Source organism: Tripterygium wilfordii, chromosome 3 (assembly GCF_013401445.1).
Source record: "Tripterygium wilfordii isolate XIE 37 chromosome 3, ASM1340144v1, whole genome shotgun sequence".
Taxonomy (NCBI): domain Eukaryota; kingdom Viridiplantae; phylum Streptophyta; class Magnoliopsida; order Celastrales; family Celastraceae; genus Tripterygium; species Tripterygium wilfordii.
The window spans coordinates 9,726,955-9,746,178 of record NC_052234.1 but is presented as its reverse complement, the minus strand read 5'-3'; the positions used below and the strand labels follow the sequence as shown (position 1 = coordinate 9,746,178).

Genomic DNA, 19,224 nt, shown 5'->3' with positions numbered 1-19,224 from the left:
AGATAAGCAGTATCTTTATCTTGCTTTGCAACAGTATTTTCGGTTGGTACAATAATTTTTAAATTCAATATATACCAACCGAAATATCAGTTGGTAATAATTATTGTGGATAATTAATTTTCATTGTATATAAAATATTTAAAACAGATTTTTTGTACTTTTTCCAACGAAAAATTACGGTACCTACCAAAAAATATTCCAACAGAATGCAATATTTTTGCAATGACAATATTGGTTGAAAATTACCGACCGATTAAAAAATCGATTGGAACATAATTTTCGACGACATTTTTACCAACCGATATATATCGGTTGGAAAATACGACTTCCAACCGATTTTTCTCAGATTTCCAACCGATGTAACGGTTGGTAAATCGCTAATTTCTTGTAGTGTGTCCAGCATGAAAACTCCGACCACCGCAGGCAGCAATGCAAAAATGACGACGAGACATAAGTCTACGACCAATATGGCGACCATCCCCCATTTTCTCTTGTGGATCATCTGCAATGGTATTCGACACGGACAAGAGTAATAGCACTGATCCAACAGCAATGACTAGGAGTAACGACTTCTTGTCTGAACATCTGCAAAAAAACAGAAGAAGAAGAAAACAAGAATTGGGCTTTGTCAATAATAATGGGATTGGAAAAATTAAGTTGAGATGGTGAGACTGTTTATTAATTCATAAACAAAAAAAAAACAATAATATTACAAATTCATGACTAGCTGAGCTGATGGTGATCCATTAGCCAGATGCAGCTGCTTTTCTCTTAATTTTTTTTTATGTTTTGAACATCCGGTGGAATATATATATATATATATATATATATATATATAGGGTTTAGGAGTACTAACCACTTGTTGCTCCTGTAGCCCTTTTTTTGGTTGGTACAATAATTTTTAAATTCAATATATACCAACCGAAATGGGCCGTATGAAGGTTCTAAAAAACACGAGTAGTTCAAATTGTGTACTTGCGTCCCCTCCCTCGAAATATGCATTCGAATCCTTTGAAAAAAAAATGTTATTTATAATTTTCGTATTGTTGCTGGTGCTCCCCCCACTATTGAGTAGCCACTCGTGTTTTTGGTGTAGAGACCATATACATAAATTTCACTATACGAAATCCAGGAGCAATCTTAAAAGGATAAGCGTTATATACATTCCATTTTTAATTAAATACACCTCATTATCTAAAAGATAGGATGGCGTCTTTTTTCCTTATATAAAACCAATCTGGTGGGCCGGTCCGGCCCAAAGCTGATCTTCAAAATTTGTAAAAAGGAAGCTTTTAATTTTTTTTTTAAACATAAATGAAGCTTGAAAGTTAAGAAAATAAATTAGTACCAAACGTCTGATATTAGTCCCAATTCAATTACACACAAATTTGTAGATAAAAATACAGAATTATTCGACTGATGGAATTATTTCTAAGGGACTGATGACCACAAGCAACAATGTTTTGCACATATACATGGTAACATCAAACAAAAACAACATCATGTTTTCACTTAAGTTAAGACTTAGGAGATGGACGTCCACAACCTTCTGAACCATGACTGACTAAGGGAGTGCTTGAGCTTGAGCCTGAGCCCACTGTCCAGCACGGGCACTCGGACTACCAGTAACAACATGATGGTATAGAAGTTTACGACTACGATATTGAGATTGAGAGTAATGATCAATATGGCCACTGCTACTCCACATTCTCTTCTGTAGATTATCATCAATAGCAATATTTGACATTAACACTAGTACTGATCCAACAGCAATGACTAGGAGTACTAACCACTTCTTGCTTGAACTGCAAGACAAAAGAAGAAAAATGGAAACAAGAAAGAATTAATTGGGTTTTGTCAATAATTAATTAAAGAGAATGTTAAAAATGGATGCACGCATGGTGAATTGTTTGATTCAGAAAGAGAAAACAATATAATCTTTACTTATTCATGACTAGCTAACTGAATTATTAGCCAGATATGCAGCAGCTTCTTGCACTCTCTGTGTACGTGCTTTGAATGTATGTCGGAAGTCATAGATATACACAAGTATATATATAGCGCCCAAAAGGCGCAGAAGGATTTTTCGCAAATTAAGTGAGTCTGATCGATGGCGCACCACTTGCAAGTGCTTTCTGATCGTTGTTGGTGGTGGAGTCAGTCAAGTGTGTACATCATGTACGCGAAGCGTGGATAAGAAAGCCAATTCGAAATCAAATATTCGTTATTTTTAGTATGGGGTTATAATTTATTTTTCGAGTACTTAGATAGTTAATATAAAAGGGGTAAACCTTAGTAAAATTGTACAATTTAAATTCTCATAGAGAAAAAAGTCATGGACTCTGTGAACATAGGCACTCTTGCCGAATCATGTAAATCTTGTGTTCTTCTTCTTTTTTTTCATTGTTCTGTGTTTATTTTTCTATTATCTACTTGGTTTGCGAGGGTCCTGTTTCACAACAATGAATAGATATCATCTATCTCATCTTCATAGTCATCATAGATTGGTTCTCCAAATACATATTCGACCTTCTTCATACAATCTAAGAATTCATTGGGCTGCCTTCCTCAATAAGATTTTGGAATCTCAATCCGTAATCCTGACTCCCATCATCTTGGACAAGAATTTCTGGTTTGTCTTCTCCCCTTTGTGACAAAAGCCGCTCTTTCATAAGAGTTAACAATTTTAAATAGCGATGTCAAAGATATCAACAATTTTAAATAGCGATGTCAATTCTGTCAACGAAAATACAGATCCTTTCACTTCTCTAACATGGTATCGAAGCCACTCCTGTTGAGGCTGGTAGAGAAGTGAAAGGATCTGTATTTCACTATATGTTGATTGTGTACAACATGCCTTTATATAGGCGTTAGAAAGGAAAAGTAAGAAAAATAATGTCAATAAAGTAAATCAAAGATGTTGTTGATATCTTTGACAAATTCAAAGATTTTGTTGATTTGTCAAAGATATCATTGATATTTTGTAGATATCTTTGACAAATTCAAAGATTTTGTTCATTTGTCAAAAATATCAAAGATTTTGTTGATATCTTTGACAAGCGAAATGAAACCTAATCAAAGCATTAAAACAAGAAATTCCTAAACATACGAAAAATAATAAAAATAAAAATTGTTGTGTGTTTTTTTAGCGCAGAGGGATCAAAACCCCTGTCAATCCCAATCCATATAAAACTTGTCCACCCCGCCTATTTGGTCGGTCCATGACCCTTCATCATCATGTCGTGGACTAATACTAGTCAACCCACTTGGGCAATTGTAATTTTGTCATCCATTTACTAGTGTCGTAAACTTTCATCTATATTTTTCTTCTCTTTTAAAACTAATTTCAATCTCAGTCGTGAGCACTTTGAGAAGTGTTATGTATATATATATACGTAGTGCCAAAAAAAAGGAGCAGAAGAATTTTCACGAATCAGAGAAGTCCGTGGTGTAGTGATATGGATTTAATTGCAAGCGCACAAATCGCACAAGTAATATAAAGATGAGTAAATTATCGTTTCCACTAGGGATGTGTTGGCAAAAGAAATCAATGTCAAACAAGCTACAATTATGTAAATTGGAGAAAATGATTAGCGATTGGTTTTTGATTTTTACTAAACTAATTAAAAAGAACAAAAACAAATCAAACACAAATATGAAATGAAGGATGGAAAGCACTAGGGTACTTAACTTCACCTCACCTATCCAATTCAATTCCCTTGATTCCTTAATCCCTAATTCATCTCTCAATAATGACAATCGATTTCTCAACCTATTCAATGTTCTATTCCTAGATACATCAAATGTATTTTCAATATAAATCCCTGTTATTCCTAACAATTGGATTAATATATCAAAAACTCATTACGAACTATGGAAATCATTTAGCAATTGCATAAGTCATAAACCTATATTCCTATGGTTCATGCACCCTATGTCATCTATGGCTTGAGGCAAACCCTAGATATCTCCTTCCGGTCTCAATCTAGGCAGCAATTCAATTGAATGATGGCCAAACACTCAAAAGCATTAATCACACCCATAGACAATCAAGAGAGAAAGAGAAATCAAGAAATAAGGAAATCAAGTTTATTGAATCTTCAAGGTTTGGTTACATTAAGACCCTAGTAGGAAATCTAGCCACTCATGGAAGCAAAATACATCATTAAACAAAGGAAATCAACCATATAAACTAGGATAGAAAAGGAGAGAGGAAACCCCCTTGTAGATCCTCTTCTTCTCCAAGCTCCAAGGTGACCTCCAAGCTCTCCCATGGAGGCAGCACGAAATCCAGCTCCCCAGCCTCCCAACTCTCCTCCAAAACCCTATCTTATGTCCTTTTATACTTCTCCAAACTCTTATGTCGTTTCCAAAACAAGTTGGGGTCGTTTTGGCTTAGAAACACGTGAATTCGGGTCTTTTCCGCGAAACTGCGCAGTGCTGTGAATAGTACTCCGATCGATCGGGAATAGTCCGATCGATCGGAAATACAATCTGTCTCGATGATATTTTTAGGTGTTTTGGCAGGTCCGATCGATCGGGAATATGGCCGATCGATCGGAAATCAGTACTGGGCTCCAAATCTTCATTTTGCACTCTTTTCCTCCCTTTCTTGCCTTGACACCTACAATATGCAAATATAGCTTTCTTAGGCAATATTAACTCTTAATCAACTCAAAATGCAATGAACTTATGTGTAAAGGATGCACAAATGTATGTATATATTTGACACATCAAACACCCCCACACTTAACCTTTGCTCGTCCTCGAGCAAGTTGAGAATGAATAGAGGGAAAGAGTATTTTCTGTTAAGCTCAAATGAAAAATAAAACAACAAAGACCTACTCCAAATAAGCAACTAATCTATGCCACTTTCGTAGGGCTCACGATGACACTTAGCATGTGCCACAAGCCTTTAAACCCCTAGGTGTCCCTAGTAGGAGGAGTTGTGTCTCCTGAGGGTTTACCAGAATGATACCCACAAACATTAAACAAATTCAATGCCAAAATTCATGTCATCAACAAGAGTATAAAACGGATTCACAATTGCAACCCTATCCACATTAACAAACCAAACATTAGGGCATTCAAACCAATAAAGGCATTCCTTCAAGAATCTTATCTCATCCACTTTGCTTATAAATTCTAGAATTGATGCACATAATGGATTTCACTTGATATTTGGCTTCAAAGTGACCTAAACAATGGCCATGTAGTCTTCCAAGAACAATAAGAATCCAAAAGCAAATACAATGAGCATTTATTCAAACTTCATTCTTATTCACATTTTTTTTTTTCTTTTTCTTCTCAAAGGTGACTTGTGCAATGTTCAACCTCCTTAAGCTTTCTAAATGACTCATGTAACGAGCTTTCGACCAATGACTCCCAATCCAGTTGGCTTAGGGCACTAGGTGTTAAGACACCCCAACGGATCTAATTACCCAAGTCAAAAAGGCTACGAGGTTAAACTAGTCACCAAGGTACTCGAACATTCATTTCCTACCTTTTTACGCGAAACTCATTGCTTGCTAGGCAAGAGGCCCGGTTACTCAGCAGAGAACTTATGAAAGAAACCATTTATTAATAAACACAATTTTTTTTCTTCTCTTTTCTATTTTTTTTTTCTTTTCTATATATTTTTTTTCTCTTTTTAATTGCTCAAGTAGTGCTACTTAGAATCAAATTGATCTCAAACAACCGCAAATGCCAAAGTCAAGTCATATTTCATACCCCACAATCAAGTGTTCCATATTCACAAAGGCACAATGGACAAAACAATGATCAAGATAGGAAAACTCAATTGGAAAGAATGTCCATAGCAAGATCCATCAATGCTTCAAGGATCACAAAATTCATCCAAATACACTCAAGAGTGACATGACATAAGGCATTTGAAGTCAAAAATTTTATTATTTAACAAAAACTAGAAACCTAAATTGGAAGTCAAAAATTTTATTATTTAACAAAAACTAGAAACCTGTCAAAAATTTTATTATTTAACAAAAACTAGAAACCTAAATTTCCACCCTCACACTTAAAATATGCAATGTCCTCAATGCATGTAATAGGTGAAAATAAAACTAAAAAGATAGGGATAGAATAATACAACCTGGGTTGCCTCCCGAAAGCGCTTGGTTTAAAGTCTTCAGCCCGACTCCCCTTTGTGAATTCAACCGGGATCCTTGAGGGTTGTGGTGTAGACTCCCCTTGATGGCTTCTTAGGATTGACATTTGATTGCTTAGGTGCCATGCAAGGAGCATAAGCTTTCATCACCACCATTTCCTTAGGATAGACATTTTTCTTCATTTTCTTGGTTTTCCTCTTCTTTTTTTTCTTGCTCTTCTTTTTCTTCTCCGTGGGATCTTCAATTTGAGGCTTTTGAACTTCAATTGCAGCTTGTGAGGCTGTCTTGGGAACTTCATGCTCAACCTTGGAATTTTTGCCTAAAAGAACTTCCACCGGAATATATGGAACTTCCTTCTCAAGAGTGTCGGGGATGATCATGTCAATATACTCTACTTGGAGGCATTGTTGAGAAATCTCCTCTTGCCTCCTAGTTCCAAACACTTTAAAAGTGATTTGGTCACCTCCCGCACCTCTCAAAGTAAGCTTCCCTTTTTCAACATCTATCAAAGCTCTCCCGGTGCTCAAGAATGGTCTTCCCAAGATGATAGGAGTAGTGGGGTTGGCCTCCATATCCAAAATAAGAAAATCAACCGGAAACATAAGATCACCCACCTTCACTAAGACATCCTCTACCATGCCAATAGGATACTTGATAGATCTATCCGCCATTTGCAAAGACACTGTGGTTGGACTAATCTCATGCAAACCAATGAGCTTGGCTATTGATAGTGGCATCAAGTTGATACTAGCTCCCAAATCACATAGCGCCCTTTCAATTACCGTACTACCAATGGTGCAAGGAATGGTGAAACTTCCTGGATCTTTCTTCTTAATTGGAAGCTTTTGCTGCACGATGGCACTACACTCCTCCGTTAATTGGACACTCTCATAATCCTTCAACCTCCGCTTCTTAGAAAGAATTTCCTTCATAAACTTGACATAGCTAGGCATTTGCTCCAAAGCTTCTGCAAAAGGTATATTGATCTGCAATTTCTTGAACACCTCAAGGAATTTTGAGAATTGAGAATCATTCTTGGTTTTCTTCAACCTTTGTGGAAAAGGAATTGGAGGCGCATACGCTTTAACCGGAGGTGCTGGCAATGAACTATCGGGCCAATCCATTTCAATTGCATATCGAGACTCCAAATTCTTGCTTTTCTGCATTTTTTCAACTTTCTCATTCTGGGCTACAGTGGTCCGATCGATCGGAATTGGGACCGATCGATCGGAGTTAGGCTCTGTCCCATTTTCAATTTCTGATGTAGTGGTCCGATCGATCGGAGTTGAGGTCCGATCGATCGGATTTGAGCTCTGTCCTTCCTCAACTGCATTTTTCTGCAATTCTTCATCTTTCAGTTTTTTCGCTTTTTCAGCATCTAGATCGGCAGCAGTTTTCACAAGATTACCATTCCGTAGAGTAATAGCATAACAATGATCCTTCCCTTTCGGATTCACTTCCGTTTGGCTAGGAAGTCCCCCTTTTTCTCTAGAAAATAAAGCATTAGCTAATTGCCCCACTTGTATCTCAAGATTTCTAATGGAAGCCCCTTGATTGTGAATCAGTGATGCTTGGGTTTGTAATGCAGAATCAGTCTTGCTGATGAAGTTGTTTGTGTTGTTGGCTAATGCCTCCATACTCCCGACCATCTTAGCAAACATTTCATCAATGTCCCTCTTCTTCTCTTGGGGCTGCATTTGTTGAGGAGGAGGGTTTTGCACGTTTTGATTGTTGCTCCAAGAAAAATTTGGATAATTTCTAAATCCCGGATTGTAGAAATTTGAGTATGGATCATTTCTTGGCCGATTGTAATGCCCACCTCCAATATCATTAGCTTGCTTGCTTTGAGAAGAAGATGCATTAGTAATCAAACATTCTCCGGTTTGATGGCTAGCACCACAATAATCACAAGATACGAAAGGCATTCCTTGAACCGCATGCACTCCTTGATGAGAATTCACCGTTAAAGCGTCAATCTTTTTAGCCATAGCGGCCAAGACGGTCATCACATCGGCATCTCTTGAATTACCTTGCCTTTGTGGTAGCCTCTCCGTAGGCCAAGAAGTATTTGTCTTGGCAACCTTCTCAAGCAAAGTTCGAGCATCCTCTTGAGATTTAGTCATAAATGAACCACCCGCAGCTGCATCTAACATTTGCCTCGTGGACATACTCAATCCGGAATAAAAAGCTTGATAAACAATCCACTCCGCAAGTCCGTGATTGGGACAACTCCTCAAGATAGCTTTGAACCTCTCCCAAGCTTCATGGAAAGATTCAAGATCAAATTGGGAGAAAGTCATGATATCATTCCGGATTTCAACCGCTTTCGCCGGAGGGAAAAATTTAGATAGAAATTGCTCTGAAAGCTCATCCCATGTAATAATGGAATTGGGAGGAAGTGACATCAACCATGCCTTAGCTTTATCCCTCAAAGAGAATGGAAATAACCTCAAGAGAATAGCATCCTTAGAAGCTCCGTGAATCCCAAAAGTAGTGCACACATGCAAGAAAGAGCGAAGATGGACATTGGGCTCTTCATGAGGAAGACCATAGAAAACCACCGAATTAGAGATAATGTTGATGATAGCCGGCTTGATCTCAAAATTAGTAGCATTGATAGGAGGATAGCGGATGCTTGAAGGGTTTGTATCCCAAGTAGGCTTAGCACAATCCTCAAGAGATCGAGGATCAAATTGCCTAGGAGGGTTTTCAACCGCTTCATCACCATTTCTTCCATTAGCACCTCCACCAAGATCACCAACATTCCCCCTTTCTTGATTGTCTCCCATGCCTTCCATTTGATTATTAGTAAGCTCCCGTCTAAGATTGTGAAGAGTCCTTTCAATCTCCAAATCAATACCAATTAATTCTGGATTAATAGAACGTCTTCCCAAGCTCATACAAGAGAAAGAATTTCTACAGAAAAATAAAAACCAATTAACACAATTGAAAACCTAATTTGACACAAAAAACAAACAAGAGAAAGAATTTCTACAGAAAAATAAAAATCAATTAACACAATTGAAAACCTAATTTGACACAAAAAACAATTGCCTCAATCCCCGGCAACGGCGCCAAAAACTTGATATGGATTTAATTGCAAGCGCACAAATCGCACAAGTAATATAAAGATGAGTAAATTATCGTTTCCACTAGGGATGTGTTGGCAAAAGAAATCAATGTCAAACAAGCTACAATTATGTAAATTGGAGAAAATGATTAGCGATTGGTTTTTGATTTTTACTAAACTAATTAAAAAGAACAAAAACAAATCAAACACAAATATGAAATGAAGGATGGAAAGCACTAGGGTACTTAACTTCACCTCACCTATCCAATTCAATTCCCTTGATTCCTTAATCCCTAATTCATCTCTCAATAATGACAATCGATTTCTCAACCTATTCAATGTTCTATTCCTAGATACATCAAATGTATTTTCAATATAAATCCCTGTTATTCCTAACAATTGGATTAATATATCAAAAACTCATTACGAACTATGGAAATCATTTAGCAATTGCATAAGTCATAAACCTATATTCCTATGGTTCATGCACCCTATGTCATCTATGGCTTGAGGCAAACCCTAGATATCTCCTTCCGGTCTCAATCTAGGCAGCAATTCAATTGAATGATGGCCAAACACTCAAAAGCATTAATCACACCCATAGACAATCAAGAGAGAAAGAGAAATCAAGAAATAAGGAAATCAAGTTTATTGAATCTTCAAGGTTTGGTTACATTAAGACCCTAGTAGGAAATCTAGCCACTCATGGAAGCAAAATACATCATTAAACAAAGGAAATCAACCATATAAACTAGGATAGAAAAGGAGAGAGGAAACCCCCTTGTAGATCCTCTTCTTCTCCAAGCTCCAAGGTGACCTCCAAGCTCTCCCATGGAGGCAGCACGAAATCCAGCTCCCCAGCCTCCCAACTCTCCTCCAAAACCCTATCTTATGTCCTTTTATACTTCTCCAAACTCTTATGTCGTTTCCAAAACAAGTTGGGGTCGTTTTGGCTTAGAAACACGTGAATTCGGGTCTTTTCCGCGAAACTGCGCAGTGCTGTGAATAGTACTCCGATCGATCGGGAATAGTCCGATCGATCGGAAATACAATCTGTCTCGATGATATTTTTAGGTGTTTTGGCAGGTCCGATCGATCGGGAATATGGCCGATCGATCGGAAATCAGTACTGGGCTCCAAATCTTCATTTTGCACTCTTTTCCTCCCTTTCTTGCCTTGACACCTACAATATGCAAATATAGCTTTCTTAGGCAATATTAACTCTTAATCAACTCAAAATGCAATGAACTTATGTGTAAAGGATGCACAAATGTATGTATATATTTGACACATCATGTAGCACTTCCAAACGCTTTTTGAGTTTTGAATATTGATGTTGGTGCTCCAGCCACTCTAAGGAGTCAAGTTTGCGACGTGTATATGTGGGTCTGGCTTGGACTGTTATTGGTCGGTTATTTGCACACTGAAACCCACTGTTTGTAAAACAATTGCATGAAAAACCGACCATAAAATGTCCGTCGGTATGGTCCATTTCCAGCCTTCAATGTTTGGGAATTCTGTCTCGATGGTGGAACGCTGGGTCTCACCCCAGACGCCCACCTAGAGCAGAATTTCGCCTCAACATTGCTCTATTGCCAAATCAGTCTGATTTTATTATTTTTTTTGTAGTTCAGATAAAAAACCAAGATGCCATTGAGGACCCGTTTTTTGTTGTAGAGACCCTATGAAACAATACAGTACTCGTTTAATAGTTGCACCTAAGCATTATTATGCCCAATTTAAAAGAAGATACTATCCCACTGTCCCTTGGGCTTTAACCACCTACATGTTCCTCATCCACTTTGGGCCGACTAAGGATTCATCGGCCTCACTATTTTGTCCCTTGAGCTGTAACCAGTAACCACCAACATGTTAACCGGCCCAATAAGCTCAGCTGGATAATACCAACCGAGAGCTAGGTATTGTCCACTTTGGTACGGCCCAAGAGTTCAGCACAGCTACATACACAACTGCCTCAGAGTAGGTATCAAAATTGCTTGTCAAGTAACTTACAGAAATACCTTTGCAACATTCATAACCTGACCCCATACATGTTCCACCATGCTTCGTCTAGGAAAATTCCAAAATTACTCAAGACTTCTCTGTTTCAGATGCTCATGGACAGTTCATAACCTTCATTAGGGCTGCAAACTTTGGCCCATTACAACAGTACTCTTTATATTCATAATATATATAAAAGTTTGCAGCAGTCAAGCTATTGGTCAACTCAACTCAACTAGAAGAGACAAGCCCCAACTGTTAATGCGGGCATGTCATTTTATATGATGCGAATTCGACAATAAAGATCAGTCAAACAATTAACTAAAGAAGGTTTCTTCTTTTCCCTTTCTCATAAGCAGTCGATATTTTCAGGAATCATTCCAGGTTCAAATGACAGCATAAGCCATCAAAAACAACACTACAACAAAAACCTACACACATATTTTACCAGCTTCAGTTTATACATCTAAATCCCACCAGATGAAAACCCATTTTGCCACTCAATCATATTTAAGCCTAAACCTTCCAATTATCCTTTCCTGTTCTCACTAAATTCTCATGTTTTTTGATCTTGTATGGCTACCCCAGAATAAATTTCTCAAATAAGGAATAAAAACAACAGATTCAAGAGACTTTGCTATAAGCAACTGATACCAAGTTTGAGCAAATCTATTGACACCAAAATGGGATCGTGTGATCAGATAAATATATCATAATGGTTCAAAAATAAGAAGCACTAATAGAACAAACGTGCTCGGCAAGGAATGAATAATGGGGGAACACAGATCAAACTCCAAAGAAGCTAATCCACATCACCAAAAATTTACTTTACTTCTAAAAATTAAATAAAATTACCAAAAAAAATGAATAATTAGAGCGAAAGAAAGAAGGCTGGCTAGTACCACACATGAAAATAAGATCTCTATGATAAAACTAAGATTGTCAACATCTGGGGCGCAAATAGCAGGACTATTCTGCATTTCGTTTGAAAGTTTCAGAACTTTCAAAAAAAGAGATGCAAGAAGCCAAGAACCATTGAAAAAAAGGTAGATAAGGGAAACACAACCAAAAAAAGTCTGGCATCAGCAAAAACAACCAACCATAAGGTTTCCACTTCCCATTCAAAGCGCAACAAAGTCTAGCTAGTACTATCCCTAAACCCGTATCCAAAATTCCAAACTAAACCAGAATCACCACCAGAAACTTACCATTCCCAACCAGGAATAATATTATACCCGATCTGCCACGACAGAAACGCATCAAGACAAGCATACCTCACTTGCTCTGGAGTCAGCTCCTGGCTGTCCCACCGGCTCAACGTGATCTCCCTCGGCTTATACAAATCCTTCCCCAGCACCTCTCCAGTCAGCTGACTCAACCCTGCGTTCCTCAGCTCCCATATCCCCGTCCGCTCCGCCGCCTCCGTCCTCAGATCAGCTGTACGAGCCACACTCAGACCATAGTCCCTCGTCAGTTTCTCAACGTCACTGTCTATGCCAACGCCCACAAATAAATGATGACGATCACCAAGAAATTGTTCCAAGGAGTCAGGCATGTAGACTGAGCGCATGATCTGGTAGATAAGACAGCGGTGGGAGACGCATAGCTGGAGAGTGGCCACGGGGTTGTAGATGTTGCGGTTGAAAGACGGGCGCCACTCGACGTCCAGGCCGACGAAGATGTCGTAATGGTCTGGGTTGGTATCGGAGATCCACCGATCGACCATGGCTGGGGAGTCCGTCACGAGTGTGCTGATGGTGTCCGAGTAGAAGTTAATATCGTAGATAACGTGATTCTCATTGTCGACGGGGAAATGGAAGATCACCATTGTCGATTTGCGGAAAAGCTAGGGTTTGCAGAGACAGAAAAAGATGAAAGGCGTGTGTGATAAGGAAATTAGGAGAGTGGTCAGTTATACTGAACAGCGGCAGGTCACGTCACGTCACGATAGCCTCGCACGCGGGAGTTGCTTGAAATTTTCCCACTTCTTCAATGGGCCTTCCATGAATGCATAAACTGGCACAATTCATGAGCCCAAAGGTCAAAAAGAACAAAGGCTTGGTGAAATGTGTAGTCTATTAAGAGCATCCACAATGGATGTCCTTGATACACACTTGATATTGTCTCAAAATTTGTGCACTCAATGTCTTTTGGAGTGTGTAGTTCGTAGACTCTCACAATGGTACAAGCTTTACCATTTCTTGAGAACAACCAACATTCACTTTCCCTCAATAGCTCCTATAATAAAAATAAAAAAACCATTGAGCACAAACTACCAACCTCCACTTTCCCTTTATATTTCCTATAATAATAATGAAATTATGTTATATTAATTCATAAATTCTTATATGAATAAAATACTTCAAATTATTAAATAAATAATTTAATGTTTCATTTACAACGAATTTATTAGCATGTGTGAAATTAAATTTCAATACATCAAATTCTCATTCAATTGGAAATTTCTCATTCAATAGCCAATTTCTCATTCAACTTCTCATTCAACTTCTCATTCAACTATATATCATTTATGAATTAATGTACTTATATTAGTGCAATTCAATGAATGGAGGCCTTTGTTTTCAATGCTACCCCCACTATTTCAACAACAACAATAAACCAAAGCAACGACATTCTGATTCATCTTGTATCCTCATTCTTCACTCTCTAGCTTTTGCTACATCAATGGCAGGTCCTTCTAATTGGCAATTTCAACAACAAATTATGGAACAATTTTTGTCTCTACAACAACAAGAGATTGATGACATTAACATGATAGAGCAAGGTATTGCAGATTTAGAGGAGAACGAGCCATCTAGAGTTTCTAGACGCACATTCATAAATCGTGATCGTGTCAAAGCGCACAACGAGCTTGTCAAGAAGTACTTTGCTGTGGACTGCATTTACCCACAACGCATGTTTCGACGCCGCTTCCGAATGCGAAGGGAGTTGTTCCATCGTATTCGAGCCGACATAGAAGTGGTTGAACCTTATTTTCAGTTGAAATATGATTGCACTGGTAGGGCAGGTTTTACATCCATCCAAAAAATTACAGCAGCCTTGCGCATTCTTGCTTACGGAAATCCCATTGACCGTGAGGATGAAGCTCTTAGCATTGCGGAGACAACGGCAATCGAGACTTTTCGTATCTTTTGTCGGACAATCATTGACATGTACTCTGAGCAATATCTAAGATCTCCCAATGAACGAGACCTGATTCGATTGATAGATGAGAATAAATCTCGTGGGTTTTCAGGGATGATCGGGTCTTTAGATTGTATGCACTAGGAATGGAAAAATTGTCCTACTGCCTGGCATGGCCAGTACGTTGGTCACTATGGGAGGCCCACAATGGTGCTAGAGGTTGTTGCATCTCAAGATCTTTGGATATGGCATTCTTTCTTCGGTATGCCTGGATCGTACAATGATATATCCGTTCTTGACCACTCGTCGCTTTTCGACAGGTTCATTCAATGTCAAACACCAAACATTTCGTACGAAGTAAATGGAAGGATGTATCACATTCCCTACTACTTAACTGATTGCATATACCCTCACTATGCCACATTGGTCCAAACACTCAAGCACCCGAAAAATGAGATGGAGAAACATTTTGCAAAAAAATAGGAAGCGGCAAGAAAGGATGTCGAAAGAGCTTTCGGTGTGTTGCAATCAAAATGGGCAATAACTCAGGATCCGGTTCGATTTTGGGATGAAGAAACTGTCACAAATATTATGAACTGTTGCATTATTCTTCATACTATGATCATCGAAGATGAGCGGCATTTGAATATCGAACCATGGCAGCCTGTTCTCGGTGAAGTAATGCCATCCGACCTACTTGAGCATGATGAAGGGCTGCTGGGATGTTTCATATCTTCACGCATGCAGCAAGTTCGTGATAGGTCCGTCAATGGTAGGCTTCGAAATGACCTTATGATCCATCTTTGGAATAATTTTGGTGGAGAGACTGCCCATATGTAATTATTGTTGGAACAAACGTGCATGCATATAATTAATTAACAGTAGCAATAACAATAACAAATTGCATGCATAAACAATATCTTTCATAAAACAGTATCTTTCATAAAGCAGTATGTTCATAAAACAGTATCATTCATAAAACAGTATCTTTTATAAAACAGTATCATTCATAAACCAGTATCTTTCATAAAACAGTATATTCATAAAACAATATCATTCATAAAACAGTATCTTTCATAAAACAGTATCATTCATAAAACAATATCTTTCATAAAACAGTATATTCATAAAACAATATCATTCATAAAACAGTATCTTTTATAAAATAGTATCATTCATAAAACAGTATCTTTTATAAAACAATATCATTCATAAAACAGTATCTTTGATAAAACAGTATCATTCATAAAACAGTATCATTCATAAAACAATATCATTGATAAATAGTATCATTCAAGGTAATGCAGTAAACTCATAAATAGTATTATTCAAGGTAATGCAGTAAACTAATAATTCAACAAACTCATAATCCTCCACACTCATAATCCAACAATCTTAAGAAAGATAATGCAAGTACACATTATTATACATTCCTAGAATTATCAAATGCAAGTTCATACTTCACAGTATTAAGTATTCCATTCAAATAAATCCATTCGACATTGTGGCTCAACAAATTGTTCTAAAGTTCATCATCTGGTGGATCTGATGCATTGAATCGGTTGTAAAGATTTACTGGATCCAAATTCGTCCCTTCCATTCCTTCACGCAATCTTGTAGCACTTTTCGGCGAGTACTCTAATGCTCGAATCCCTGTAATTCAGACATGGAATGACATATATCTCTATAGCAATTGGACATACAAATTAAATATAATGAACAAACTTAAAATAGCACTTACTTTTGAACTCTTTGTCTAAATCGTCAAGATCTTTCACCCTTGCCAGCTGCCTAGATATTATTTCATCTCTGTTCAGATCTGAATCTATGGACAACAACCCCTTCTCAGCATCCGCAAACTGCGTGGTGATCTTGAGAGCTTTCTCTAGAGCATCCAACTTAGCCATCTTTGTCGCATGGAATGCTTGCTCCTCACTAATTTGCTTAAGTGAATCTAATCTACTCTCTGATGATTCTCTCCAAGCATTCACAGTGGCTGAGAGCTTTTCACTTGCAGCGGATGACGCTTGAGATCCAGTTCCTATGCTGCGACGACGTTTCTCCTTTGCTGCTTTTCGCCCTAATGGTCTAGTGATGGCTGGCTCACGACTGATGTGCACCATATCATTGTTTCCGACCATGTGAACAGGTGATTCAGATGTTGGTGTGGGATCACGGGTAGGATCAATGGTAGGGCTGTAAGAATTGGGATAATCATCGAGCCCCAGTGAGGATGATGCAGAGACATTGTGAACTGGCAATCCATGAGAACTGTTCGAAAACCTTGATCGATTATTGCCACCTTTGCCGCCCCGGCCAACATCCCTTGCCTCTTTCTCATCGGTAGAAATATGCCATTTTGAGCATGTGCGAAGTATCTCCCAACAATGTATGAGTTTGAAATCTCTTCCATGGTCTTTTTTGAAGACCATTAAGGCAGCTCCCCACTGCAAAAATAGAAATAAAAAAGTATCAAGTATGTACTAAACCAAAAATACTATAATGATCATACAGGGAATAAATTAGTAGTAAAATTAAAAAAAAAAACCACAATTTTACCTCGTCATTTGGATTAGTCCCACTTGCCCTAACTCTTTGAACCCTCTTCACGATGGCCCTCCACTTTGAAACATCTGCTTGAATGATAGCCCATCTATTCTCGCACGCTCTTTGAACACGTTCTGTCCCTGGCGTCCGCAATTTGAATTCAGTCCATATGCTAAACCAGAACGCATCATGAGCTTGTCCATTTCCAATAATCGGGTCTTCTGAAATTCTGACCCATGCTTGACAGAGTGTGACATCCTCATTCACCTTCCAATTAGGAGATTTTCGATTGGGCCCCTGTGTTGATCGGGATCCGGTTTGTGAGGAGGGCATTCGAGAATCAGAAGGTCCTTGAAACTGTCCCGTTGCATTTGCTTGCATTAGGTTGACCGATGGATGTTGTTGAGCACTAAATTGCTGCTGAAAGAATGATGCAAAGGCAGCTGCTTGTGCGGCATTCATTTGTGACGGGGAGAATGTCAAATCAGTGGGCCATTGTATTGGATTGACCCTTGGTTGCTGACTGACATCATCAACATCATTGCTCATCGATGCATGATGGTGGTGTGAGGGAGAATTGGGATCCATTCCTTGAGTTTGTGTAAGATGGACATGAAAAAGTATACATGAACAAGTAAGAAAATGAATCACAATCTCAACTACTGCTTCAACAATTTAAACAGATGTAACCAGGTGCAATGACAAGTAAAAAACTGAGTAAAAGTAATCTCAATAGCAGCACCAAAATTGGTGTTGCTAATGAGATTTTTTCTTTGTAATGTGCAATAAATTAAACTGTCAGTAAATCCATGGACCTAAATTTTTCCCCTGAGTTCTATGAACAAAATATATAAACTCAAATAAAGAATGCAGATCATGCAACCCAATCTATACCACACAAAACACTTGATACCCCACACGTGCATTGCTTGTCCCCTTCCTGCAATCAATAGTTCTCTACCAAACAGAGAAAATGTAAAAACTAGACCAAAATTAGTCATTGCAGTTGCAGAGTATATAAAATCATTAAACCCACCCACCTAGCAATCTACCATTGGTTGGTGATAATTCATAAGTTGGATCAACCACTTTGAATGACACTTCAGTTCCCAAAACCAGAAAACCCCATTAGCAAACAAAAGAATAAAAGTATTATTGATTCTTGAAATATATTTACATGGAGTTCACAGTTAAAAAACTACCAATTTGTTCATAATTTCAATGGTGGGCAAAGAAGAAAGTTCTTGAATGTACAAAGTCAAAGGAATACTTACTAAAATTGAATTTACAAACATGTATACGATGACAATGAAGTACCATATTGCATTAAAGAGGAAATATGTCCAACTTTTAACGAAAATGACAGGACAAGTATCTGAATAAATAGCTTCAACTATGGACTTTTGAACATGCTGATATATATATATATATACACTAAACTTAAGGTTACTGTCTTTCTAGGTTAGGAACTTTAGGATAGCTCCATTAGCAACTGCCCAAAAGAAACTGAGTTGTTAAGACTTCGTTAGTGGTATCTAACCATCCAAATTACAAGCACAAAAGCTTTGGACAATGATATTATAACATGAAGATTCAGGAATTCCTTAGTACATGGAGATACTGTAGTTTCGTCACTTATATAAATAAAAAAAAATCAGCACAAAACACAAAACAAAAATAAGCTCAAAACAACAAATCTAAACATGTCAGACAAGAATCGAAACACTCAACTATAACCAAAATACAAAACACTCTCAAATCCAACTAAACTAAAGAATCCCTAGGGAAAGATAGGTCTCAGATCCAACTAATTTGGTACATAACAAGAATTTAAATGAAAAATCTTACCGATTGATGAAGAAGATGCTAGAATCGAAACACTCCCGATCTTCTCTGTATTTTGCCAAGAAGAACAACAGTATATTAATATGGGTCTCAGATACAGATTTGGGTAAAAAAAAGAGAATGAAATCGAAGCTACTCACTTGATGAAGAAGGCAAGAAGAATTGAATTCGTGACACTGGTCTCGTTGTTCGTTTGCAAAAGAGCGTGATACGAAGACGATACTCTGTATTGATCTAGGGTATTTAACAACCAAGGACAGGTGGCCCATTCTGATTGGCTTTTGGAAAAATTACTTCACACTTGAACTCTCAAGTTTTTCTAAAATTTCCATTGTACACCATTATTTATCAAGTATGTAAAAAGATCCCATTGTGAGGGTATAGTGCTGAACTTTTCCAAAAAGTGGGGTATCAAGTGTGAGATATAACTCCCACTGTGGGTGCTCTAATATACTTTCCTTTGACCAAGAGGAAATTATTTTCCCATACTAA

General features: G+C 37.9%; 4 protein-coding genes and 1 non-coding gene across 5 annotated transcripts; 3 read left to right on the top strand and 2 right to left on the bottom strand.

The window, feature by feature from the left end:
* Nucleotides 1-1,350: 1,350 nt before the first annotated feature.
* On the bottom strand, nt 1,351-13,105 carry LOC119995208 (Werner Syndrome-like exonuclease). The gene is made up of 2 exons (XM_038841636.1): nt 12,471-13,105; nt 1,351-1,805 (listed from the first exon to the last, which is right to left on the bottom strand). Exons 1-2 carry the CDS (start codon nt 13,022-13,024, stop codon nt 1,565-1,567), a joined length of 795 nt encoding a protein of 264 aa, XP_038697564.1. The 5' UTR covers nt 13,025-13,105; the 3' UTR covers nt 1,351-1,564.
* On the top strand, nt 8,337-8,441 carry LOC119995740. The gene has a single exon (XR_005467701.1). It is a non-coding gene; the product is annotated as a small nucleolar RNA R71 (small nucleolar RNA).
* A 776-nt stretch (nt 13,106-13,881) lies between the features above and the next one.
* LOC119995622 lies at nt 13,882-14,484 on the top strand. The gene has a single exon (XM_038842133.1). It carries the CDS (start codon nt 13,882-13,884, stop codon nt 14,482-14,484), a length of 603 nt encoding a protein of 200 aa, XP_038698061.1.
* Nucleotides 14,485-14,547: 63 nt separating this feature from the next.
* On the top strand, nt 14,548-15,180 carry LOC119995621. The gene is made up of 2 exons (XM_038842132.1): nt 14,548-14,697; nt 14,824-15,180. Exons 1-2 carry the CDS (start codon nt 14,548-14,550, stop codon nt 15,178-15,180), a joined length of 507 nt encoding a protein of 168 aa, XP_038698060.1.
* A 568-nt stretch (nt 15,181-15,748) lies between these two features.
* On the bottom strand, nt 15,749-18,945 carry LOC119995122 (glutathione S-transferase T3-like). Its single transcript, XM_038841512.1, has 6 exons — nt 18,873-18,945; nt 18,736-18,780; nt 16,900-17,477; nt 16,082-16,787; nt 15,877-15,993; nt 15,749-15,843 (listed from the first exon to the last, which is right to left on the bottom strand). The coding sequence occupies exons 3-6, from the start codon at nt 17,473-17,475 to the stop codon at nt 15,764-15,766; spliced, it is 1,479 nt and encodes a 492-aa protein (XP_038697440.1). The 5' UTR covers nt 17,476-17,477; nt 18,736-18,780; nt 18,873-18,945; the 3' UTR covers nt 15,749-15,763.
* Between the last annotated feature and the right edge of the window lie 279 nt (nt 18,946-19,224).